General features: G+C 40.9%; 1 protein-coding gene across 9 annotated transcripts; it reads right to left on the minus strand.

The window, feature by feature from the left end:
* Positions 1-815: 815 nt before the first annotated feature.
* On the minus strand, positions 816-26,368 carry tn (tripartite motif containing protein thin). Of its 9 annotated transcripts, none has more exons than XM_017158937.3 (13): positions 26,009-26,368; positions 22,964-23,063; positions 18,707-18,847; positions 17,553-17,688; positions 15,485-15,627; positions 13,472-14,740; positions 9,871-10,574; positions 5,593-5,871; positions 3,714-4,511; positions 2,047-2,206; positions 1,574-1,714; positions 1,345-1,421; positions 816-1,277 (listed from the first exon to the last, which is right to left on the minus strand). In XM_017158937.3, exons 3-13 carry the CDS (start codon positions 18,839-18,841, stop codon positions 1,064-1,066), a joined length of 4,056 nt encoding a protein of 1,351 aa, XP_017014426.3. In that variant the 5' UTR covers positions 18,842-18,847; positions 22,964-23,063; positions 26,009-26,368; the 3' UTR covers positions 816-1,063. The 9 variants fall into 9 exon arrangements, with proteins under 9 accessions (XP_017014426.3, XP_070068710.1, XP_017014423.3 ...); XM_070212609.1 differs by having other exon boundaries at positions 13,436-14,740; XM_017158934.3 differs by having other exon boundaries at positions 9,871-10,625; positions 13,436-14,740.
* Positions 26,369-27,606: the final 1,238 nt, after the last annotated feature.

Here is a 27,606-nt window from a genome sequence, read left to right on the forward strand (position 1 = left end):
AGTTGGAGGGTGCCATAAGTTGTAGTAAGTAAGCCATAAAGTTTCATCGCAACTCGAACGCACACCCACTCGCACTCACATGCATTTTAATCACATAAAACTCACTTATCCTGGCAACATTTTGCGTCATTTGTAAGAGGCAAGTGTGAATACGATAGAAGTGGAGGATGGATATGGGATGCCTTTGGTAAAAAGGGTATATCAACCAGAGGATAATTGATTTATTGCCAGTAAAAATATAGATAAAATCGATCAGCAAGTTATGAGACTTACAAGTACTTTGATGAATATTTAAATTTATTTTAACGTTTCAAATTGGTTTTTTAAATTCATACCCCTGTTGGAGCGAGGTAAAAATATTTTATTTTTCTCGAAAGGTAAAGAGTATTTAGACTCGGACTTTTCTATCCTTTTTTAGTCCAAGTATTTGTACTACATACATGGCGTATGCGCAACATTTGCCAGCAAACAAATTTATGCGGCAACATATAAATCCTGTAACTGTAGCTGCCACAGTTGCTGCTACCAACTCGGTGGATGCTGTTATTGTTGTTGTTGTTACACACGCCACACGCAGCTGGCAGTTGGAGGCAAATAGTTTATGCGAAAAGCTCCGAAAAAAGTTTCCAATTTGCTGGCACAGAACATCTTAATTTAATAAAGTGCCCCGGGGGCTGGGAAACTGGGGGGGCGGCAGATTTGGAAATTGTTGGGCTGCACACAGATAAATCTCAATTAGGGAATACTTGAATGCAGCAATAAACAGTTGGGCCCCCATTCAAAATGTACGAAAATATACCGAAAGGAAAAGAGAATTTTGTTCACTCAAACTCTGACGAGTTTTCGCTTTTTTTATTCATAGGTTTCCTTTTTTTTCCTTTGGTTGAACAAAAAGTTTTTCGATTTTTTTCAGCTAATTGGCACAGTTTCTAGGCATAGAAATAGAGGCAATAATTGCTTTGGCACTTCGTAACAAAAAATAATTAAAGACAAAATAAATAAAAGAAAGACAAATCGAGATGAGATAATGCAATGAGTTCTCCTCGGGTATCGTGGGTTCGGATCAGAAGACTTGGACGCGGTGATTCTCGCGATCGCAGACCAAAATGTTGCCATTTGACATGATGGCCACGCCCTCGAGTCCTTTGAACTCCGAGTCGCCGGAGCCCCAGGAGCCGAAGGTCTTCAGGAAGCTGCCATCGGGATTGAAGATCTGTATGCGATTGTTGCCCGAATCGGCCACGAATATGTAGCCCTGATCGTCCACGGCCACGCCGCTAAAAAAACAGAGCCACAAGAGGTTAACACTTTGTCAATTAAAAACGGATAATTCGATTTGCCTACCGTGGAAACTTGAACTGGCCGTCGTCGGAACCCTCGCCGCCCACCGTGGACAGCACCTTGCCGTTTACGTCGAATATCTGCGGATACGGAAGAGGTGACAGGAAGGTCAAATAAATTGCGAATGAATCTCGATGGTGAGCATATTTTAATTAAAATTGTTCACATGGCCAGACAGGCATGAAAGGCATGAGGCTCCGGGCCCAAAGGGTACACGGGGGTATTGGCTCACCTGAATCCTGTGGTTATTCGAATCGGAAACAATCACACGATTCGTATTCGATACGGCTATATAATGCGGATGCTCAAGTTGTCCCTCGCCACGGCCGCAGGAACCGAATTTGCCAACGAAGGAACCATCGGATTGGAAAACCTGACGAATGCGAATATTCGATATAAGTTTGCAAATTGAAATGGGCAGGAGCACTCCGCACCGCTCCAAAGGATGGACCGTGCAGGTGCAGAGAGAGAGTACACAAAAACTCGCATATATACATATATACACTCCCAGTTAAGCCCATGAAAATTGCTGCTGGGATGCAGCTCGAGTGTGACAAATTGGGCACGGCTCGAGCCAACTCCCCACCAGTCCCACCTGCCCCACTGAATATATAAATATTTGCATGCAAATCGAGATTGAAGATGGAGGCCAGGAGCAGCTGAAAAAGGCTGCGGATTGGGATGGGGACCCAAATGGACACTCACCTGCACTCTGTGGTTCTCCTTATCGCACACGTAAATGAAGCCGAGTGCATCGGTTGTTACGCCCCAAGGATAATTGAATTTGCCATCTGCGGTGCCCTGCGAACCGAAGGCGCGCAGGAATCGTCCTTGCGGATCGAGCACTTGTATGCGATGATTGTATCTGCAATCGAGAGGGCAGAGGATGCACCGCGGAGAAAAGTTAATTATTAATCATTATAGTTGAACACAAAAGGAATTATTTAAAACTTGATTTTCATTTAAGAGTTAAATACTTAAAGCTGTATATTTAAATGCTTCTGAAATATTCCTCAAAAATCTTGAAATAATCTTAAAATTTACTTAACTTTTTTCAAGCTGATGTAAAACAAATTAAATTTAAATGTTTAGTTAAAGGATAAAAAATCAAGCAAATTAATTTGTTTTAAGTCAAAAATGCATTTTTGGTTTTGATTCTATAAACATGTTTTCCATTTCATTTCGTTTAGAGCTGACATTCAGGGCACCTTGTTTTTCTTAGTGTAAGTGGACGGACCAATTTATAGGGCCATCAAATCGGCGAATTCCCCCGTTAATTGTGAACCGGAGCCAGGAGAGATCTCATTACGGGCCCCCGAAAGAAGATTCGCGGGTTGCCCCATAAAGCGCGACGCCTTGGAATTCCAAGGTGTTGGGCGTGGGTTTTTCGGTTTTCTGGTTTTTAGTCGTGGGTTGTAGGTTGTGGGTCGTCGGATGTGGATGTTGTTCGGCGTGGGCTGATGGGTGTTGGGCTTAGGTCTAAGCCGCTTAACGTGCAAAATCAAAGTTGACTCGCACAATGAGGATGAGTATGCCCCCGGCTCTGGGTGCTTAACGAGATTTTGCGTCAAACAATGACAGCGGCAGCCGGAGGCTTGGAGTTCGGTGCTCGGAGGTCGGCGGTGGGGGAACACTCGTAAAAAGGTTGCAGATAACATGTGCAGGAGCGCCAAAAACTCGCACTCCGCCTGGCTGACCCGGCACATGTTTCTCATTAACGCGGCTATTATGCGCTTAGCCCTGCCAATTAGAGGCGGAGCTAGGACCTGGGAATTAATCATGCGCCTTTGTTTCGACTTAATTAAAACGGAGACTGACCGCCAGCAGATGCTCACCCGGTCGGAGATAAAGTATCACCGCCAACAAAAAAATCCTGGCCATATAATTTTTGTATTTTTTATAACCAGCTTTTGAAGAGAAGCTTACTAAAAGCTGACCCCATGTTAGCCAAAGGCTAAAATATTCTACAAAAAAAATTTCTTTAAAAATATAGGTTTGCCGTTCAAGTTATGACTTTTAAAGGTTCTTTTTAAATTACTCAATAAATTTAAAAATTATTTCGTTAATTTTCTTTAGCTATTTCTTAACAAAACAATAATATTCTAATTATTTTATTAATAAGGCATTTTTATGAAGGCCGTTTTCTCGTCAGCCTGTTAAATTTAAAGAAAGCTTTAAACTCCGATTTTCCATAAAATTATAAGGGGTAAACGCTACTTTAAATCTAAAAAACTGTCGAGAAAACGGCCCCAAGAATATTGAAATTAATCTATATTTAGTTAAATAAATTAACTTTGTATAATATATAGTTTAAACCAAAAATTCCTACATATTATACCATTAAGTTATAAATTCAATTAATTTTATCTCACCTATCGGCTATGATGTATTGGCCGATGCGATTCACCGCCACTCCGGCCAGGCAGTCGAATTCTCCCTCGCCGTTACCGTACTCGCCGAACTCCTTGACGAAGATGCCGTTGGAGTCGAAGACCTGGACGCGGTGGTTGCTGGAGTCGGCGACCACGATGCTATTGTCGGGGCCGACGGCCAGACCGCGAGGCCATGTGAAGGATCCGGGCTCGCTCCCCCGGCCCCCCAGCTGGAACAGCTGCTGGCGCTTGCGCAGGTACACCTGTTTAGGGATAGTACCTGCCGCTCCGGTTATACCGGCTGCTGCCACTGCTGCTGCTACCGTAGGGGACGTAGGGGAGCCTAGCCCGTTTTTTGACCCGTCATCGTCGGAGGAGGCCAGCTCGTTGGCCTGCCTCAAGGGCAGTCCCAGGCTCAGCCGTCGCGATACCTCGCTGGCGGTGCTCCGACCGCTCGAGCCGCTCGTACCGCTCCCGTAGCCGTGCGCATGCGACGACGCCAATGAGGACGACCCGGCGCCCGCCGAGGCGGACGTCGAGCTGCCCGCGTGCGAGTCGCGTGCGCTGCCGCTACTGCCGGCCGAGTCCTTGCTGCCCTTGTTACCGTACTTGTTCTTCAGGTACCGTGCCCAGGAGCTCAAGGCCTCGCCGTCCTTGCTGTCCGTCGCCGAGCTGCCGCCCAGGCCGCTGGACCGCGACGAGCCCGCTCCGCGATCGGTGATCGGGGAGTTGTCGCGCGACTTGAGGGCGTGGGAGGAGCGGCTGCGGGCCAGGTCGCTGCTGCCATAGCCGCTGTACCTGCAAAGGTATCTCGATTAGCAAATGGTTCCGGGGTCAAGCCCACAGGGATGGGGATGGTGATGGGGATGGGAATGGGCTGAGATGGAATGGAGTCGAGTGCTGTGGCTGATTTCGAAAATTATGAGGCGCTTTCAACTGAGAAACAGGAATATAAACTAAAACCATGAACATTTTTCAAAATATTTTAAAATGTTTCTTATAGATTTTCCACCTTTAAAGCCTTAGGACACATTTTCTTTATTTATATTTATATTTTTTCCAATTTGTTACTTTAGAGAAAAAATATACAAATTTATGAACAATGGATTTTTACTCTTTGTGGTCTTTTGAAAATCTTGAAAAAATAATAATTTTAATACAATTAGATTTTAATAAAATTATTACAGTAAAAGAAAAGGTCTAATATATTTATCATAAAACACTTTATAAATGCCTGATTGTATATTAAAATTTAATATAATGTTTATAATGATAAGAAAATTCTAAGACTTATTTTTTATTCCCGATTTTATAACAACCTGATTCTCAGTTTTTCTGATCTCTATGAGTCTGGTGCATGATAACTAGTGCTGCATATGTACAGAGAGATTTAGAGAAGGGGCAAACTTCTTGGTTGATTTCCGGTTAATTTCGGTTAATTAAAAAACGCGCAGAATTTTGTATCTTCCTTAACCACAAGTAAATGACTAAAAAAACCAAAAAAGTACATAAAAAAAGAAGAACCAAAAAGATAAATCTAAAAAGTTGAATTAGTGTATATGGTGCAAAATAAACGAGAACGAAACGTGGCGAACTTCGGACGTGGCACGCACAGAAACTCAACTCAAAAATAAGGAAACCATAAAATCAAATGTAAAAGTAAATTTAAATGTAGAAAAAAAACGATATTAACCGGGGGACAGCACACACGCACAATGAAAGCGCCCAGCGCACGACAAAATACTATCGGCGGGAAAGATACGTATGTAAATCTATATGTACAGCCGATACATATAACCTATGTACAATTTGGAGGGCAAGGTGGGTTCAGGGGTTCGGTGGTAGTATATAGCTGAAAGATCTGGTGTCTCACGCGCACCTTGAGGCCAGGTAAGCGGACGGCGAGACCGTTGTGGGGGACACCGGCTCATCCAGATCCTCGTCATCGTTGCCAAACTGGTGGGACGAGCGGCTGCGGGCCAGCCGGGTGCGTCGCTCCTTCATGGCCAAGTAGCGGGAGCGGCCCGTTCCGTAGCGACTGTCCGAATCGTCGCCCGTTCCGGTGGCGTCCTCATCGAAGGAGGCGGTGGGCGTGGATAGCGAGGGTTGCGTTACAATGGCGCTGCTCTTGCTCTTGTTTAGAAAGCGGCTTGTGTAGCTGCAAAAATGTTGATTCGGTTCGGTTCGGTTTTTGGTTTTGCTTTGGTTTGGTTTGATCTATTCTTGGGTGTTGTGTAATTTATTTCTTAAACAAGAAAGAACGCTATAGTCGAGTTGTTGTCCCGACTATCTAATACCCGTCACTCAGCTAAAGGGAGTGCGAACGCTGTGTCGGGTTGGTGTCCCGACTAATAATCGTAACTCAGCTAAAGGGAGTGCGAGGGAGATAGATATATAATTTTTGATTGCGTATAACTTTTTAATGAATGGTCCGATTTGAAAAATGTCTTCTACATTTCGATAGGTATAAATATACACAACAAAATTGCATTTATACTTCTCGGAAATCTTTAAAGATGTGGGCGCAGGACCCATTTTAAAATCGTTAGTGGGCGATTGTGGGCGTTAGAGGGGGCGTGGCGCTCGGCTAAAATAAACTTGCGCTGCGTAGGAAGCCAAAGAATATGTGTGGGAAATCTCAACCTTCTAGCTTTTGTAGTTTCTGAGATCTCAGCGTTCATACAGACGGACAGACGGACAGACAGACAGACAGACAGACAGACAGACAGACAGACAGACAGACGGACAGACGGACATGGCTAGATCGACTCGGCTAGTGACCCTGATCAAGAATATATATACTTTATGGGGTCGGAAACGCTTCCTTCTAGCTGTTACATACTTTTGCACGAATCTAGTATACCCTTTTACTCTACGAGTAACGGGTATAAACACATTATATTTTTGTAACATTCCTTAATCGTATTAATTGTGCATTTTGGCCTTTTCCGTAGCTGTTGCTGTGTGTCTAATTTTTCTAATTTGTTATCCCCGGAACAACCACCGCTTAATGAACTAACTTTTAACTAGCTTAAGTCCGTGTCTGTAGCTGTGAGTGTAGGTCGTCGCATTTATTAGCCATTAAATTCTATTAAAATATATTGCAAGCCCGAGCACAAAGTTTTTAATTAAATTCACATTTCGCATTATCGAAAGTTAAACAAAGTAGTTGGGAAAAGTTGAGTTAAGTACGTAAAATGATGGCGCCAATAGGTAACCGTGTCTGTGTGTGTGCTTGTGTGGGTGGGTGGTTGGGCGGGTTAAGAAACACGAAAAGCAACAACTACTACAAAAAGGATCAACGAGTACCGGGGCACGAAAAAATCACATAAATTAAATGCTTAAATCTAGGTGAGTACGAGTACGAGTACGAGTGCAGGAACGCAACACAAATGGGGCAAATAAAGCCAAAGCAACAGGCAGCATCATCAGCAGCCCACAAAAGCAGGCAACACTTTTTGCTGCTGCTCGATTTATTCAAAAAAGGAGAAGGACTAAAATTGCCACTGCATTTCTGTTTACACTGCTTAATTGCCAACGATAAAAAGCAGCTTAAACAAGTGGAAGCCATATAGTCGAATGAGACGACCATCTGATACCTGCTGGCCAATATATAAACAACTTGGTTTATTTTTTCCAGAGCAAGTAACATAAAAACTATGAACACATGCTGGGTATTAAATTTAACAAAAAAATTTAATTCTGTAGCTGATATTATAAAATGAATTCTCTTTTTGTTACCTGAGTTCAGGCAAAATCATTTGAATTGATGTAAAAAATTAATATTATTACGTAGTTATTTTAGGTAACTAGAATTATTAGGTTTGCAATATAAGAATTAATAAATTTCTAATTATTTAGTTTTTATTTTATTTTTGTAATAATAAAATGTGATGGATTATTTCCAGAATATTCCTTGGGCACGCTCTATAGAAGTCTCGGGTAACCTACCCCAATAAAACTTAAAATCGTATGCAGCTGGAATCTCTGGCTTTCTCGTGTAAAGCATAAATTCAGCTTCAGTTTCACCAAACAAACACCTAGAGTAAATACGGCAGTGATAAACGGACTGACTGATGGACTCCGGGAAAATATATATGCTGGCATTCGGACTGATAGCAAATACCAATTTATCGCATTGTTCCCGGGAAGTAAGAGCGAGCGAGAGTGATTAAGTGGGGGAAAGGGACGGAGTGCGAAATTGGTGGAGCGGCTGTTGTAATTACATTACGCTAGATTTGTTGCAGGGGAAAAAGGGTTCGGTGTTTGTTGTCGTGCAAAAGTAAAATTAAAGAAGTTTTTGTCGCCCAGGCACAAAGGACTCGCATTGATCCCTTTGAAAAGGGTATTGACAGAGGGACATAAAGGCGGAAAAACAGAGGGACAGACGAACAGACGGATGGACTGACAAAAAGCGAGAAGTAAAGTTAATTTCCAGCCCTTTGAGTGGCTCTTTGAAAGGGCCCATCATCACGACTCTATTTGCCCATTGAAGGTGACTCCGAGTACTCCGAGTAACTTGGCGAACTTGTTCAATTTTATTTCCAGCGAACATTCAAATATTTAATCAATAGGGTTAAGCACTCGTTTAACATGAGTTGGCTTAGTGGGTTAGGCGGGGGATAGGGGATCGGGGCTCGGGCATGGGTATTTCAGAACTCATTCATCGTTAAGGGTTAACAAACAATTGAACTATGAATTGCATTGAATTCGAGTCGCTTTGGCCTGAGTTTCGCATTGAGTATATATATATATTGTATATATCGGGCTAGACATCGGTAAGTCGCTTTCGGTAACGAGCCCGGCTGGGTCTGCTTATGTACGGTATGCTAAAGGGCAGTGCACTGCAAAGATCGTTTTATAGAGAACACAAAGAGAAAGAGAGAGAGAGTGATAGAACGGTGTGTACTGTGTGTGTTTACCTATCCGGGTATTGTGTGTGGGATTTGTGTGTTTCGCTATGTAAAGGTTATGAACTTGACAATTAGACGCCACACGAGGCGGATGAGCAACAAAGTGGCCATTGCCATGTTAATGCCAGCACGGAGCACTTGTACAAAGCTGCAGCAGTGAGATACAATGGGATACAAGAGAGAGTCTTAGAAGGCAGACATTAAATCGCATCGAAATCAAACCAAACCAAACGCAATTATCCATTAGGCATATCGATTAAAGCCACTCTGCAGTCGTGTGTGCAAATGTGTACCTAATTAAAATTGTAAATTAATAGCAGGCCATCTTTTTCACAGGTATGTAATTAAATTAGTGCGGCGAAAAACGAGGAAAACATATTACCAAACTGCACTGTTTGACACACACACAATTTATTGGCCATGCCCATCAGATATGCATTAAATAGCGGTAGCTACTAAGCTGTCACACAGAGAAAAACAACACAGTTCTCTAGGGAATTTAAAACAATACTTTTGAGCGGACAATCGAACTATGTAAATATGTAACTTTGTTACTGGTTATTGGTTTGATTACATTTTATTCAATTTCCGTGACAATTGCAATTTAACTGGCAAAATAAATAAAAACTAATAAAAACGAGGTTTTATTCCCAATTTACTCGGTGTAGGGCTTTTGTGTACTTCCGTTAGCTCATTTTAGTTGTAAATAAATGCCTATTGCATACAGAAATATACAAAACATTTATAAAATTTATCAAATAAAAGCAAACAATTTGCGAACATTATACAATTTATTTATGTCAAATATTCCTTTCACTTTCAGTTTAAAAAATTTTGTAGACTATTGAATTGTTAATTTTTGTATTTTCTTTAAGTTTATTGTCTAAACTTGTAAAGGATTTAATACGGAAGTAGTGGAATTTAAAGTTAAAATGCTTTTGGGCAACTTTTCTATCTATTTTTTTAACGGGACTCCCAAAAAAGCAACATTCACACTTGTAGTCTAGTAACTTATTGAAGCTTAGGAAACCTAACTATGCAATATAAAATACTAGGAAAACTGTTTGGAATTTAATCCTCTGTGCAGATTAACCATACAAATGTGTGTGTTTCTTTTTTTTTTATATATTCTGCTCCGCTCGCCTCATTAGCCATGCAAATTAGTTCGGTTATATAAACTACAAAATCACGAATAAAAAACGATAGACCGTAATCTGTTTTTTAGGGGGGTTGGGTTGAAATACCTGCTGCCAGTGCCGCTGCCATAGCGATCTTCGCTCTCGCTCGCATGATGTGGAGCGGGTACCGCTCGCGTGCGTCCGCTGGTGGTGCCGCTGCCACTCCCATAGCCGCTGCTCGAGGGCGTGGCATAGCTGCTGCGCCCCGCCGCCGCCGAGGAGCTGTCGTCGCGCGAAGCCCTGCGGGCCTCCAGGCGATCCCGGTAGGATCCACCGCTGGTGGAACTGCTCGCTGCCGTTGTCGAACTGGCGGCACTACTGGGCGTGGACTTGGTATTGGTCGTACTGCTGGTGGCACTCGTCTTCGCCTTGGTCTCCGGCTCCGACTCGGACTCGGACTCCGAGCTGGTCTCCTCCTCGCTGCTCGAGCTGGACTCGGCCTTCTTCTTGTCCGCCGAACCATTAGAGGCATTGGCGGTACTGTGCTGCGGCAGGAATCGGCTGACGAAGGGCTTCTTTTCCGGCACTGCCGTGGTGTCCCTGGCACTCGAATACCTAGATGAACTGGGCGCCTTGGCACTTTGACTCGTCGAGTTGTTGCTGCTGCCACCACCGGATGTTGCAGGTGCCGCCGCAGAAGCGGATGTGGCTGCCACAGCCGCTGCTGCCGCCGAACTGGCTGAGCTCTCGGTGGAGGCACTACTGTCACTGCTACCAGATCGCTGGGTCTTCTTCACCGCTGCCACTTGAGCGGAAACGGGCGGCTTCGACTGTTGGATTGTAGGAGTGGGAGTTGCATCAGAGTCTGTGGCGCTGGCGGTCTGAGTTAGTTCATTTTCGGTGTTGGCAAGCGACGGAACGAGTAACGAATGCGATGCAGATGCAAGATATAGAGATTTAAAGATAGAGAAATAGATATGGCAATGCTGAGATGTGGATAACTGATGGGCGGGTGGTCGTGTGAAAGGGGGTGGTTCATTAGGAGCCCTTAGAAATTCTGTGTTTGCAACTGTAATTGCAATAACATGATAACATCATGCAGGCTCCTTGCATAAATCTAAATATACAAACACTAATTACTACGTGCGTAACTTGTGGGTACTACAACTTCATATTTACTCAGAACATTATTAAATTTTACATTTACTTAAATTTGTAGGCATTTGAAATATTTAAACGGATTTGTTATTTGTTAAATACCTTCACTCTATTTTTAATATTTTAAAGTTTCTTTTTGGCTAAATGCAAGCCAAAGCATTTCTAAATGCAGTAGAAAATTTTTGAAAAAAATTTTAATCAGCTTAACAGGATTAAACAAATAAGCTAATAGAAGAAAAACTGTTAAAGTACCTCTATTCACAATATTTGCTTTCACTTGCGACCAAAGGAAATCGTAAAATTCGCAGAAATAACAAATGCCCGGCATGCGACCCTTTTCATTACATATGATACTTCATCCAGTCCCTTTGATGTGGCCCTAATTGATCAGACAACCTTTTCCTATTCCTATTCCCATTCGGCGAATGCCAAAAACAAGACAAATATGCAGCAACTGTGCATATGTCACTATATCATATATATATAGTGTGTGGTATACCCATTCACACAGATACAAACGCACACACGGGCAGCTGGAAACATTGTTAAACTGACGGAAGCAGCCGCATCGCTGACATTCGCATGATGGTGAAATATTCGCCATTGAACCCGGCTCTGTCTGCCATTTTTGGGGGGAGGGGCGTGGCAACAATGTGTGAATGCATGACAGGCGAAAAAAAGGTGGGTGGATATGGGAGGGGGAGGAAACTGGAACAAGGGGTAAAGATATACATACACAACAGAAATATTTACAGCGGACATCAGAAATTGTAAACCAACGGCAACGAAAAAATAAAGAATGGTACAAAAAGTATTTGAAATGATGAGAGAAGAGGGCAAATGTAGGGGGAAACCAAGAGGAATGTCGCTTTGTTGATCAGGGTCTGCGGTTTATTCAGCTCGACAGCATTTGCCAAAGAAATTTAGTAACATTTAAGCAAATTAACATCACTACCACATCGTTTGTCCACTTGCAAGAGAGAATCGCAGAGATATGTAGATATAAGCATAGCGATAGATATAGAGAGACAGAGATAGAGATAGATAGAGAGAGAGAGAGAAAGGGAGAAACAGAAAGATTTGAAAGAAAATACTTGTTACATCAACGGAATTTTGTAATTTCTGGTTGCTTTATTTGCTTTAACTTTTTGTGCAGTCTCTAACTAACGATAAGGTAAAGGATGTTAAACTACGTAAATAAAAAAATATTTATATCCATATATACTTGTATACAATATTGTACAATTCTGATGTCCGAGCTTTGGGCCGAAACTTTGCCTTCAATCGCATTGCATTCAGATTATTTGGTCGGGGCAAAAGGTTCTGACCCAAAGCAGCATTAGGTGAAAGGCGCTCACAAGACAATAAACGTAAGTAAACCAAATGGAAATAATAAAAACAATCGGAGTAAATAAATAAGGACATGAACTTAACGTACACATAAAATAACAAGAACGGAAAACCAGGTGGGTAAATCAAAATAAGAATTAAAATAATAAAAACGTAACAAAATGGGACAAGTTTCGGGCTGAATGGTTTTGGTTAGGTAAGATTAACAGTAAAAGTAACGATAAACAGTTAAGTTCAGTTGCTCTCTCGACCGGGTCGACAAAGAAAATGAGAACACTTACGGAGCGGAGGGGAAGTGTGAACGATGGAGCACAAATAAAGAACGAAGCACACATGGCGTATACGCAATTATCGTTTTAAGTTCTTTCGGCGGGATTTTGCAAAACACAAGGGTAAAATACTGAGCCAGGCCGCAGTGACAGCGTCTCATCTATGCATTCTACACAGTAATTGGTAACTTGATAGCTATCTATGCAAATTCTAATTACTTCAATTCTAATTATAACCTTGGATAGAACTGATTATAATCATTGTTGTCTATAGAAACTTTAAAATTATTTCAGTTACGTATGGGTTTTTCATTCTAAATCTACGCTTTTTTGATCCTTCAGTTACCTATGAATAAAGTAATATATTTTTTAAGCGTGGAAGCTCTATCTGTTATACGATTTCAATCCTCCTCTTCATCATCTTTATCAGTAACCTCAATTTCTTCTTCTGTGTACTCATCTTCATCGTCTTCTTCTTCTGGGCTCTCCTCAGTAGATTTATCTGTTTCTTCCAACGGTTGCTGACTGCTTATGTGATCTACTGGGATTTCTTCTGCTTTTTGCGTTAAATCATTATCGGGTGGTAGTACATTGATCACTGGTAGGATCTGATTCTCCGATTCAACCACTCTTTCCTCGCCCTCATCCTGTTCTTCCTCACTTTCGGTGGCTGTTACTTCTTCATACTCGGAGGACGATTCTTCCTCCTCTGTTACTTCGGAAGACGTGGGCTGCAGAGATTCTTCTGGGGGATTAAGCAATTCCCTAGGAGCCCCTTCTACAGATTCTTCAGCTTGTTCTGCCCCCTCCTCTACCGATTCTTCCTCCTCATCCTCCTCCTCCTCCTCTTCTTCGCTGTCACTGCTCTCACTGGCCACGCCTTCTTCTTCTGTATTTGCCTCATTCACACTTACCTCGGCTCGCGTCGTTGAGGCCGCACTGTTACGCACTGGAGACGCCGCCTGATTGGAGCTGCCGTCGCTTTCTTCGCCGCCTCGATTCTTCAGAGCCGCCACCCGCTGATCGCTGGCGTTGTCGCCACCCGCCGATGACGTCGATGTGGCCGCTCCAGCTGCCGATGATGATGAGGATGCTGCCGCATTCTTGCGCTTCTGGCGTGCCAACTCCTCCTCGTCGGCGGCAGTCTGCTGATTCTTCTGCTGCTGCCGCTGCATGGCCGCCTTTTGGGCCTGAATGGCGGCTTGAACGGCCGCTTGGGCCGCTGCCGCTGCATCGGATTTCTTCTCCTTCTTCTCCTTGCCAATGTCGGCCAGTCGCTGGACGACGCGCGAGCAGTCGCTCAATCGAATGATGCCGCTCAGCTGGCCGCGCGACACATCCTCGCTGTCCAGGACACGATCCTTGCGCTCCTTGAGCTCCTGCTGCCGCTGCTGCTGCTGCTGCTCGCTGTCGGAGTCATCGTTTTGGTGGGACCTCACGAATCGGGAGCGGAAGCGGGAGGACTTGCCCGCCCTGCCCGAGGAGCCCTCGTTGTCGTAGTCATTCTCGTAGTCGTAATCACCACCACCACGGCCATAGCGATCGTTGTTCGCCTGGGTGGCGCTGCGCTGCGGGCGTTCGCCGAATTTGCGGCCGCCCAGCACGGGCTCATCGTTGTAGCCACTGCGCTCCTCCTGCTGGCGGAACTGGGTGGCCAGCCGATGATCGCTCTTCGAGCGCATCAGGCCCGGTTGCAAGGTGCTCGGCGGCGCCAGGTGGGAACTGCTCACCGAACCGCCACTGGGCGTCGAGTGGGGGGCTATGTTCAGGTCACCAAAGGTGGCAAGGTTCATCACCAGCTGATTGGGGTCTATGGAGACCAGGAACCGCACCCGCCGACTGTAGTCGTTGTTCTCATACTCGAAGTGACGCAGGAACTCAACCGTCTTCAGGAAGATCTCCTTGGTGTCCATCAGCTCGCAGTCATCCCACTCCACAGTCTCGTTCATGTACTTGTCCACCGTGTCGCAGTTGCTGCTGATGTTCGTGATCTCCAGATCGAGATTCTCCTTCAGGGTGGTCAGGTTGCGCAGCTCCACGGCCAAGTAGCGATCGATCTCGCCCTTCAGCTGGTCGGAGCGATCCTTGATGGCCTTCGTGATCCGCTGGTATATCTCATCGATCTCCTCCGTCACACTGATGGCGTTCGTCTGCAGGCTCATGGTGTTCTTCTCGATAATCGCCAGCGAGTCCTGCAGTCGGTGCAAGCTGCGACGGATCTGAGGAGAGAAATTTAAGGATTAGTTGGGATTTCTTGCAAAATTTATGTAATATTTACGTACAGAAAATAATTATTTTCATATCCGTGAATATATTGATAAAAAAAATTGTTAAATTGTGATCTTTATTATATCACTTGAGTATTTTGTAATCCATATTGTAAGTTTAAAATTAAAAAAAAAAAGATTTAAAAGGTTTTAGTAGGATAATCGGATATTCCACACACACCAACATTTTATGTTAAGGCTTAGTACTCAACCCAACAAAAAGTCGTCCAAAACAAAAAACTTCATATGAAAAACAACGTCAAAAAATTTTGTTTCATATGAAGTTTTTGTTTTGGACGACTTTTTGTTGGGTTGAGTACTAGCCCTAAATTTCAGGGACCGTAAATAATCATTATTTGAGATTTTTATTTTAAAAGGCCTACTGAGGTTTTTACAAGTTTTAATCAACAATTTAACTGGTTTTTATGCACTTTATAGACATGAACAAATAACAGTTAATTTGCTTTCCAGATTTGTTGAATTGCATATACTTTGTGGACAAGAGAAAAAGAACGTTATTTTTGACGTTTAAAACCAAACATCACAGTAGTCTTTTTAAAATAAAAATCTCAAATAATGATTATTTACGGTCCCTGCTAAATTTAGTTAAGTGTGCAGATACCGGTTTCTTAAAATCTATTTATTTTTATAATTTACCCCGACTATTACTAGTAAATCTTATCTCTTTTTTCTCACCTGTGAGTTGAATCGCGTGATCTCTCGCCGCAGAATGTCCATGTGGGCACTTTTGCAGTCCTCGCAGATCTTCTTCTCGCAGTGCGCACAGTGGGACAGATAGGCCTTTTCCGAGCAAACGCCGCAGCGCTCCATAATTTGACCTGGAAGGGACAGAAAGGGAGGCAATTACTAATCTGTGCTGGCAGCCAAAAAACACACACTTCCAAATGGGCATCACAAATGACTTCCTGCCTGCTTGAGTTGGACAATAAAATGCCAAGTATGCCGACAGCAGCAGCTCATCAATTTGCACTCTTGGCAACAATGTCTTGCCACATGCCAGGGATACCAAGCACCAAGTGAGGGCGTTTAGCGGGACGGGGGATGTGTCGAGTAGGATGTCTGTTGCATTCAGTAATGCGATTTCAAGAGCACGAAATCAACTGCACCTAAGCGCCAGTTATGCAGCTGTACTCGTGTGCATATCTCGGCACCGAGAGAAATACTTGATTGTAAAGGCAAGCCAAAATACTCAGATCTACAACATTAAAAGTATGGAAATTTTTACGTATGGTATCGATAATATCGATATTTTTAAGAAATCTAATAAAATGATTATATGTTTGTAATAAAACGTCAAAAAAAATCAACATTTCCGAAAAACATCTTTCTGTTAATTATATCGATAATGCTGATCTTTTTCAATTCTAATTTTCTAAGTCACTATTCAAGGAAAGATAATTATCTTTTTGGAGAAAGAATTTGAATATTCAAGTGCTGATCGGTAGCAAATTAAAGAAAATGTAATAAAAGAAAAAGTTTTGAAAATCCTAAGATTTTAAAAACATTTAAATATCACTTCAAAGAAGGAAGCCATGACTTTAAGGTGATTTTTTCAATGTGCCCTCCGTTTTGAGTGTGTGTCGCATCCCTTGGCAAAGGATCCTTTGGCTCGTTGACGATAGGACGCCTTCACTGGGGCAATGCAAATAACGAGCCTCAGCAATGGGGCTACAATGCAAACAAGGCGAGGAAGATGTCGTTGCTGCTGCAGCAAGCAGTCGCAGCTTGAAAAAGTAAACTTTTCTGCATCAATTGCTGGCATTGCCTGATGAACACTCCTCGGTAGCTTTCCCAGCTTTTCCTGCTTGACAATAAGCTAGCGGGGGGTGGGAGGAAGAGTGCTTTATGCCAATAGTTGGCTTCTGTATTTTCTCGTTTAATCATATGGAAAAGTGAATTTGCAAATTCCACATGAATGTTGTACGAGTGCTCGTTGTCCCTGCTATATCCATAACACGAAAGCATTCCTTTGTTTCACACATTTGCATAGCCCAGGAAATTTGTGAAGCAGAAAAAATACTGCATTTCAGATGCACAGTAAAATATATTTTCTTGTTTAAAATATACAGATTTAATTTATCTTTCATTATAAATTTTCCTCATATTTACAAAAAGGTAAATTCAATTCGATACCTTATTCAAATAACTTCCCTTTATTTATCACATAATAATTTTTTTCTGTGCTATAGTTAAAGCCAAGAACTTTGTCTGCCTTATTAACTCACACTTGATCCTGATTGCAGCTCGAAAGTTGCAAGCCATTTGCATATTTACCCACGACCCTCAAGTTTTGTCAGACAAAATTGCGTAGTCATGCTTAAGAGGAGGTTGATCCACAATTTGGTTTGGCCCAAATGCAAATTGCTCAAACGAAATCAATTTGGCTTTGCTTAGTTTTAATTGCTATCGGATGGCGAGAGCGTCTGACTTTTTAATTGGAAAGCCAAACATAATGGCAAATGCTAGTTTTTCGGTCATTATTTTCTGGCAGCATTCCTAGCATTTTCCGCTTTGCCGTTCTCAGTGGAATTTAATTAAAGTTACACCACCGATTACATGGCAATACTTTTTATTAATAACATTTCTGTTTGCATGCTTTCTCTTTGTGCATTCGGTTTTTATTAAATGCGAACTAAGCTCTTTGTCAGTTGGAATTTTCCAGCTAATTGTTAATATTTATTACCAAAGGGAAAATGTTTTTTGTGCTTTCGACGCTTAAAAATGAAAATCGCAAAAATCCTACCTGAAGTGGGATCGGGCAGCTCTCCGGTGATTTCGATGTGCAGTTCCAGGAAGCGCTGTAAGGTGACATTCGTGGGAAAGGCCTGCACGCCGTTGTAGGGTATCCGGTGTTCGGCACGACATTCCGGGCATTTTACCTAAGCGATTAGCAAAATAAAATATTGTCATTAGTTTAGTTTATTTATTTAATAACTTTGAAATTAAATTTGCTTTGAAAATATATTTATTTACATATATATTAGTAAGTCCATAATTTTTAATGAGCTATACGCAACTTTAAAAACCTTTCACATTTCGTTAGTTGCATGTGAAGGCATCTTGAGTGCGCTTCTTCATCTCCTGTCATCGTCTCTTTGCCACAAAGATCAATTTCAGCTTGTGGCTTTTCTTTTCGCCTGACAGGTATTGCAACTCGCTGATTCCCTCCCCATATTATTCTGCCTTTTGGGCATCTTTATTCTTTAGTTTGGCCAACACAATGGAAATGCTTACCAATTATTTGCGTGGCGCTGGCTGAAAGCCAAAACAAAATTTATAAATACATGCAGACTGAGGCGCTCTATAAGTAGCGCAGCACACAGATACACACACTTTCGTACACTTGTGGGTTTATTCGAGCCTACATATAACCATGCCTTTGCCATATAATTTTTCAACAAGATATCTACGCAAATGCGCCGCAAGCAACAAGATAAATACAACATTTTCGGGGGCGTCTTGTTGGGCGCCTTTTTGTTTTTCCACCCATTTTATTTGGTTTCATTTCCCTTGCGAGATTTCTAGTTAAGCAGTTACACAGTGGGGGAAAATTATTGAAATTAAATTCAAAAGTATCCAGTTAAAAAAATATATTACAATAAATTTATTGAAATAATACAAAAATATTCAAATAAATTGGAACAAAATTCTAAAATGCTTAAAAATTCTCAACAGCCCAAAAAGCAAAATGCACGATAAATTGAGAGAGCTAATTTACAAGACATTTTAAATTCTGGATTAAATTTTTATTTCTTAAATTAAGCTATATTTATCGCAGTGTACATCAGCGATGTGTGACGTCGGCGGCATTATCCAAATTGCCGCACGCACACAAAGGAGCAAGAAGCCACATGCATTCGCCCAGCCCCGAGAGATGATTAATGATGATCGTCTTACCTGGCGTCGCACATAGTCCACCAGTCCCTCCATGCAGGGCTCCATGCAGAAGGAGTGCTGGCATGGCAGCAGCTTGGGGATGCGGTACCTGTCCAGGCAGACGCAGCACGTCAGCAGCTGCTCGAATTGCTCCATGGCTCACTGGAAGGGAAACAAATGCAAAACAGTCATTAGACCTGATTCGATTATACCGCAAAGAGCGCTGTCAATTTGATATTCATATCATTATAAATTCAGGACTCTCTGCCCACCCGCGTAAGCTCGTCATAAGACGACAGACCGTCTGTCCGGCGGTAAGCTTTGCCACAAAAAAAGCCAGAAAATTCAGGAGAAATCCGATTGCCACGAAATTCTTGCATTTGAATGAACACACAACGACAACAGAGGACTGAGCCAGACCCCAAAAGTCATACAATAAATTGACCGTTTCGTTGTCGTCGTAAGTCGCGAGCCGACTTCATTTGGCCCGGGTAAATACACTAAGCCACAAATCTGCTTATGGCTGCTTCATTAAAAGCGGCTCTGACAAGTTTATTTAGACGAACCCGAGAGACTTAACAGTATCAGATGTTCTCCCCTCTTTTTGCCCTCATCAGCAAATGAAAACCGAGGAAAACGCTTTGATATGAGAATTCTGTATGCCATGTGTATGTGTGTCTCCAATTTCGCTGCACTTGACTTCAAGTATTATTAAAACGTCAGTCAACATTTTCACTAAATAATGAGAAATACGATTCCAAAGTAGCAGAGTCAAAGGATAAGAAATTGTCAAAATGGGGTAAATAATCAGGACATTAAATGCCAAAGGCTTTCAGCATTTCTGACTCACAAGGAGAAACTAGCAGCATGATTCATTTATACGGGTGTGATGCACTTCCTGCAGCTGACAAATTGTATTTGCATTAAACGCTTCACTTGAAGACAGTTTACCATTTAATTTAGTGATTGAGTATTTTTGGCAAATGTATTATTTTTGTAATCGCTATTAATTGATTTATACATCAAAATAATAATAGTATTTTTCACAGATTAAAATGGGCGTTCAAAACATTAATTTTGATTGACTTTAATGGGAAAAATTAAATAATTTGTTTGGTTTATTATTTATGAAATCATTTTTCATAAAAGCAACAACCTCTTCGCGTAAAATTTAACAAAAGCAATATGTCAGAAATATAATTCACTTTCCATTGCACAATTTCATAAGCTACTTGCAGCATTTTTTAATGCTTTCTCACATTCGCCTTCCTCATGGAAAAGGGAACATTGCTGGCAGCAGTTGAGATTTTAATAATAAAAATGACACACATTTCGTATTAAGAGGGAAGAAAATCGGGCAGCCGCGTATATGAAGTATAAATATAAATACGATTTCGCAGTTGCTGGCAATATGCATCGCGTATACGCCGCGTGTGTCGCGCACAAAAACGCCAACCAATGCGCACTTCCTGCTCGTAAATAAGCGCGGAACGTGGGAGTATGTAGCCATGGAATCGGTGCTCCATGTCCATGATGGCCACCGCTAATTGTCGTGTGCCTGTTGGCCATTATTGTCGTGTTTGTCACGGTTTGGTATCGGATATTTAAAGCATCAATTTAATGCGGCCAAAAGTTCACAATGATGCTATCGCAAAAAGTGGATATATGTGCGTATTTATGTGCGAGCTAACCGACATATGCGAACGAAGTGCAATTAACTGGAAAATGCGCTTAAAATCAAATTGAATAGAAATTGTGTCGCCCGCTCAAATTGTGCGTGGTGGATAAAGGCAGAGGCAGCAGGGCGGTCTTTTTAGAAAGTGCCGTCCTTTTTTTTGGTTTCAAGCGAAGTGCAGTGTGTGTGTGGCGAATCTAATTTGACCATTGCATTCGTGAATCGCTGCTGAAAGGATTAAAATGAATAGCGAAAGCTGCTCGCCAGCATAATGAAAGCCACCAGAAGCCGGCATAACCATACAAAAACCCAATGCCCCCTTTTACATTCAGTTTAAATGGGTAAGCGATGGGAGGTCATTCGGCCAAGGGTTGTTGAAAGAAATCCCCGAAATACTCGCACATATCCCTGAATGCATTCACTCTGGCTGAGTAATTTTCGAATATACCGAAACCAATTATCCGTGAAAATGTTAAATGTTCTTGAAGCTAAAATCTGTGTTTTCTGGTTTCCCCTGAGCTTTTGCACTGCTCTCTTTGTTTTCATTTAAATGCCAAATTGACGGCGACAGTTGTTCAATGTTTTGTTTACAGAAAGAAACGTCGAGAGAATCATTAACCTTGAGGGTGTTAAAATTAAGTCGAGTTATGCGGCAGGAAACAGTAAATGGCCAACAGGAAACGGAAACAAGCACACTTGGCTATCTGAAAGTTTTTTGCCAAAAGTAAAAAAGAGAAAAGCTGAAAATGGGTCAAACTTTTCGCGCAGCTGACAGTTGGTGACAGAAAATCATCAACGCAAAGCACTGAAAATTGAAATCAACACAAATAAATTGAAATGAATTCGATGAAATTTGGGTCAGCCGCAACTGAACAGAAATCCGAAATGGAAAATACATGGAAGCCCAAAACTCACCAATAGAAATGGGAAACTATTTGGCAATCCTTGCTGTTGCTGTCAAAGCGGCACTCGAAGGCAATCATAAAATGCAATTGGTTTTGGCAATGCGAGAAGCCTTAAAACTCAATCGTTACCAACTCGTTTCGGGGCACTTTCATTAAATGTGTACAATCGATTTCCGTTCGCCTTGCCTCACTTTCTATAAATCTGAATCGGTGCGATTTCGTTTGAATTTTTATTATATGTAAGTATATATTTTCTTCTTTTTTTTTTGGTTTTGTTTCAATTTTCGCTGGGCTACGCGCCTTGTAGAATTCGATTGGAAATGTAAAAAGCGACTGAAGGCAAGTGAAAATTGCCAAGCACATGAGCAGTCTACAATATTTTAAATATATACAATCCGCCGAATTCTCTCCCGATTTCGCTGTGTATCTGCGGATACTTTATGTGTATATATAAACGTATTTATCGCCAGGAGAGAAGAGAGCGAAACAAAACAAAATGCGCGATCGCAAGAAGAACGCAAAAATATATATTCTTGGTATCGTGCGTGTGTAAATGTAGCTGTATCTATAGCTGCAGCCCATCAATGAGATACAAAGATACAAATGAGTACAAAGATACAGAGAGTACTTGGCAATGCATTCGACTCCAAAATGGAGTTCTCACTTCTCGCCTCGGACCTGGACATCGGCTACTTATTGACTTATCCCAAAAGACTTTCGTACATTTAGTACAAATACATGAACGCACACTCTTGACGTCATCAACTGAGCTGCTTTTCCCATTCGGACGCACGCCGGCATTTTCCATATATATCCCATTGCTGTGCTATTTGTGTGCTTTTGTGTATCTCGCTGTAACGGGCCCTAAAAATAAATTTCATTGAAAATTGGAGCGAGCATCGCGAGAATTCGCCGCCCATCACCGCCGCCCCGGAAAACTAGCCAAAGATTACGCCGTGCTAATTGAAAAGTTTTCACTTCCATCAGACGGTTAGCCCTGCACTTCGTTCCTTAGGAAGTAAGTAATACGGATAATTGGATTAAACCAACTAAAGCTTACAAAGCCCTTAAGTTTATTACCAAAATGTTTTTCTAAAATAAGAGATTCTGTTAAAAAATAAATAACAAGAGATACATTCGTCTGTACGTACATGAAATTAAATACTTTACATCACAATTATAGTTTTTAAATATTACAGTTCATTTCTGATTATTTTACAAAATATGAATTTCGAATTCAATATAATTTCAAAAATGAAATAATTTGATCAGAATAAAACGCCTAAAGCTTAAGTTTCATTCCAATATAACTATAAATATTAAGTAAGTTAACAGAACTTAAGTTTCTACCTTTCTCAACCATTCTTTCCCGAAAACTATCGAATTTAAAACCCATTTCTTCTATGCACTCTTCTCAAGGTCAGAACTCCGTTCCTCTGGTTCTGTATATATCAAACTATCTCCCTTCTGGGAATGCACTGAAAATAGAAACTCACTAGCCCGGAATCCACAGACTGCAGTCTGCACTCCTCGGCCAAAAAAAGAACTGCACAGTATTTTTGGGCTATAAATAAACGGAGCAGACAGAGGAGCAGATGCAATCGAAACTTTTTGAAATTTTAGCTGCACTCCCAAAGGAAAAACTTAAAACTACAATGTAAGTATTGTGACGTTCCAATTTCTGCGGTGATTACTTACGCTTAGTGATGCTGTCTTCTTTTGTTTTGTTTTCTTTTTGACTACGGTATCCGAGGCACCCTTGAACGGGGCCTGTTCCTTTGGCTGTTAACTCTGCTGGCTGAAAATAAAGAAATATTTTGATTTAGATTTATTCAGAAGGCAAAGCAATTGCTAGTGCCAAATTCGATGATTAATCGATTCAGTTTTTGGCCATCGCTCAGCAGGAAACACAGCGAAATGGGAGAGAGACACCCTGGCGACATCAATTGACTCGGCCGCCATTTAATGGTCAGATCGATTGCGCTAAAATGGGAGAAGGGGACGAGGGGCCATTTACCTGGCCATTAACACGCTGTGCATGAGCCGCATGATGCCAACTTAATTATACGGCCTCAAAGGCTGCGGTACGCAAAACAATAATGAGGTGGGTGGCTGACAGTCAAAGATAATGGAGTTCGAAATGCGCTTAAGGTCCTCATTGTAATGTGCATTGCGACAGATAAGCTCCTTGGCTGCACACACTTGACGGGGTTAATGAATGAACAGGTGGGGTCGAACATATGGCATCGCCAGTTGATCATTTTAATTAACTCGCCGTGGTGGGGCTTTCGCCGAAGTTGCTTTCAATTAAAGAAAACAATAAAACAATGGAAAACCAATTTCCGAAACTATAATGACACGTGGCATTCGAACTTCCTTGCTGAAAGTTCTGTATATCGTACACACAAATCCAATTAAAGTTAAAAAAGTTGTTTACAACATTTACATTAAATTTGATTACGTGTATGTGCAGTTGTAAAGCTGACGACGTGACGCAAATGAAATAACAATGTACACAATCTAACAAAAAATCGCTATCGTACAAAATTGCATTAATTTTATGTTGTTTTTACTATTGTGACAGACATAGTGCATAAACCATTTTTATGATCCACTTATCATTTGTGTATATTATATATAGTATTATAATAATATTTTATTATAATTTTTTATTTTAATATTACATTTTAGAAAATTATAACAAAATTGCTAGTATTGAGGCAAACTATATCAACTTTAAATTTTACAAATATTTCTGTTGTTAAACTAAAACTTTATTAATAGTGTTATATGCCACAGAAAGGGCTTTTTAAAATTACTCGTACATGCCGAAATTGGTTTATCCCAAAAAGGTTGTTTAGGCTATTCAGGCAGGCTATTCTTTGTTTATTGCATACTTTTAAACACATCTAAAATTTCTTTTTAATTTATTTTGAGCGCCCCGATGTTTTTGTGGCTCCCATATATATTGATTAATTTTATTGACAAAACCCTGTCAATTATTAATTATTTAATAGAATGCTAGAAATTTAAGTCTTAGAGTAAAGAAATCCACTTAACCGAACTGTAAGGAAAAACTTAAGAGCGAATATAATTGAAAGTAAATAAAAAAAACGTTAAGCAAATTCTGTGTAAAAGCAATACTGTTTCACAGCGACATTATTGGACAACATTCTAAGAAAAATCGCATTAAGATATTGCATCTGAATTCGCTGAATTCTAAAAGGACTAAATGGTTGAATGGACTTCCGCGAAACTTAATCGAATTCTTTTTCCAAGCGAATACGGCCGTCTTTTAAAGACACCTTGAAAATAAAGAGTGGGAGAATGCCTGATTATTTCTTAAAATAGAACGTGGAAAGAGCGAAAGTTAAGCCCATTGCTAACATTAAAATCGTTTTGTTTTGTTTTCAACTTTAATGTCCCAAGAGATTTGGACATTGAATTGACCATATCTAAGTTCTTCCTAGTTTAAGTTCAACAGAGACTTGGATTAGTTTAAACGTTTTGTAAAAATTAGGAATTATTGTCGGAAAAAAAACTTGAAAGCAAATAAATTTCCTCACAATAAAAAAATTTTTGAAAAAGGAATCATCGAATTGTGTAAGCTTTTTAAATAAGCTTTAAGTTTGAATAAACTGCATAAACATATTTGATTCGCATTAATGTTGCCAGATTGCAACATTTCCAGCAGTTCTCAATTTAAGTTATAAAAGTTGGTCGGTAAATTCGCGCTACTAAATCAAAACTAGTTTAAGTGAGTATCTATTGCCGGCAAACTGCAATGGCACTTCTTTAATGCAGCCGGTGACCTTGAACTTCCGACAAGCTGAAGCACTCTCGAAAAGAGCCATGGATGGGTGGTGGGGTTGGAGAGGAAAGGCGGAAAGCAGAAAGAGATGAAAAAAGCAAGGTGCTTGCAATAAGGCTAAAAGGAAAACTGGAAAAAACTGTTGCCTACTTTCAGGCGGCTCACAAATTCAAACCCACACTCGTTCTCCCACCTAATCTTCCGCATTATTTTTGCTTTTATTTTTATATATTTCGAAACGAGAAATTAAATGTTTTCGGTGAGAGGTGTGAAAATGAAAATAAATACACAAGACTCGAACCACAAACATTCCGAAAAAAGGCGAGAGAGAAGAAGAAACAAGCAAAACCGAAACCGAAACAAAAGCAAACAAAGCAATCAATGATAAGCGAGCAGCGGGCAAAAGACAAACACAAATAGCAAAAATGGAAATAGAAAATCTCGGAAAATGTCGCTGATTGAATCGAACTAAAAATAAGGCAGCAACGCGGCGTATGAGCAATGTGCGTCTTGGTGTGCGTGTGTTTGTGTGTGGGCAAATTATTGCCATGCTTTTTGATGAGCTATGCACACACACACACACATACACATTTATACCGATATAACAGATCCTCATCTACATATATTTGTATACATGATTATGTCAAAATGTGTTAATAAATTTTGAACGCGAAGCTGAAGAAGATGAAAATAATTTTGACAGCTTTTCACGAATGTGGGAATCGTGGGAGTGTGCAAAGTGGGCTGTTGGGAAAACGCGATTGTCGGCCAGGTGAAATTTTCCCGAGCTTCTTCTCTCGCCGGATTTTTACGCCTTTCCTCTCGCTTTTTTTACATAATCAGCAGCCATTGAATGCGTCGAGCTCATCTCCATTTGAATGCGTTTCCCAAAACGGGTTTAAAATGAGGACGCATTCCCCCAAACGACTCACTTGCGTTGGTTTCTCCTATTTGCCGATGGTTCGCGTAACTTTTGCAAATTTATTCGCATGCCTTGGCGGCAAAAAGGACTTTCACTGACTTCACTCTCAAACTGAGGTTCGATATCTATTTTCCTCGGATTAAACCAACACTCGCGACGCGATTACTGGTGCCTTTCGCATATATTTCGCACCCTCACGCACTGCGCGACAGGTGAAAGATCTATGGACAGATCTTTACACCTCGCTATATGCACTATCTATATATATTGGTATAGGTATATATAGGTGGATGGGAATCGAACTGGGCTATAGCTATTATCGGCGTATCGGTCCGCACGTCCACTCGCGAGCGTGCCAGAAATGAAAATGAATGTTTTTCTCTGCTCGACTCTCGAACGCTTGATGATCAGCCGTTCTTGAGGTGAAATTTTATAAATATAACCTGAGGCAACAACAAAAGTACCACAAATATTTCTGTGTCTTCTTCCCACTTTCACGTAGCACTTTTCTTGTTCCGCAGCTTCACCCGACCCCAACGAACCTGTGCATGAATTATATATAATATATATACCATAATTGTCGGTAAGAATTCATTTTGCTTTTTACAATGTCGCGCAGAAAGTCCAAGTGCGAATATATATGGTTAAATACATATCATTACCTGTTATTGTTCTGGCTTATTCCGCAGTTTCTACATTAAGCTTTTTACTTTTCCTTAGTCCAGAAAGAAAAGCTAAGGAAAAAGATATTTGCCCACGCATTTTTCAGCCAGAATGATTCATTTTAGAATTCTTCTAAATATTTATAGAAATTAAAGGCGTTTATTGATACTTATATAGGAAAAGGAAATTGATGTCTTAACAAATTTCACGCGAGTTTTATTTGGTTATGGAATCAAGGCTAATTAGAAGTGGTAAAAGGCAGTAATGCAAAAGAAAATTTATTGACTGGCAGTACGGAATGAGATATTTATATTTGGTATCTTGTATTTGATTTATTTGTATTTTTCTTTTGTGATAAAATCATATTTTATATTTTTCACCAAACTATAATTATAATTGTTTTCTTTTTTTTTGTTTATATAAGATATAACTCATAAACTAAAAAAATATTTCTGTGTAGGAACATACATATAAGCTTTTTAATTACAAAATAATTAATTAGATATAAATGTTTTTACAATATCAGAACAGCCCTTATTTGTTGTACTCAATTTATTATTATTTTCACAATGTTTATGTATTACACGTTTAATATTCTATGAATAGAATCATTGCTCTCTGTCATCACATTCAGTATAATTGGTCTGCATTATGCCTTTCTCGCCAGACATTTGGTCTTTTGTCTGGTCATTCGCTTGTTTCCCATGACAGTTTCTTGTCAATAAGCTGATGAATCGAGTTTGCCGTTAAATCATTTTCCGCTAAAAGAGTCAACTGAAACAAAGCCGCAGCAGCAGTCAAAACAAAAACAAATCCAAAAAAAAAACGATTTATGAGCGGGCCAAAACAAAGATGTCAACACATTCGCCAAGGCAGCTCGAGCTGTTGACGGACTCTAGGTCAGTCCCCATTAACATCGCCACAGCCGCAGCCAAATCCTCTAGA

The sequence above is a fragment of the Drosophila takahashii genome, chromosome 2R (genome assembly GCF_030179915.1).
Source record: "Drosophila takahashii strain IR98-3 E-12201 chromosome 2R, DtakHiC1v2, whole genome shotgun sequence".
NCBI classification, from domain to species: domain Eukaryota; kingdom Metazoa; phylum Arthropoda; class Insecta; order Diptera; family Drosophilidae; genus Drosophila; species Drosophila takahashii.

Coding starts and splice junctions, on each gene's coding strand:
- tn (XM_017158942.3), bottom strand. CDS start 18,841: ATGGAGCAATTCGAGCAGCTGCTGACGTGCTGCGTCTGCCTGGACAGG. Junction 17,689..18,706: donor TGGACTATGTGCGACGCCAG/GTAAGACGATCA, acceptor CTAATCGCTTAG/GTAAAATGCCCGGAATGTCG. Junction 5,872..9,870: donor GGCAGCGGCACTGGCAGCAG/GTATTTCAACCC, acceptor ACATTTTTGCAG/CTACACAAGCCGCTTTCTAA.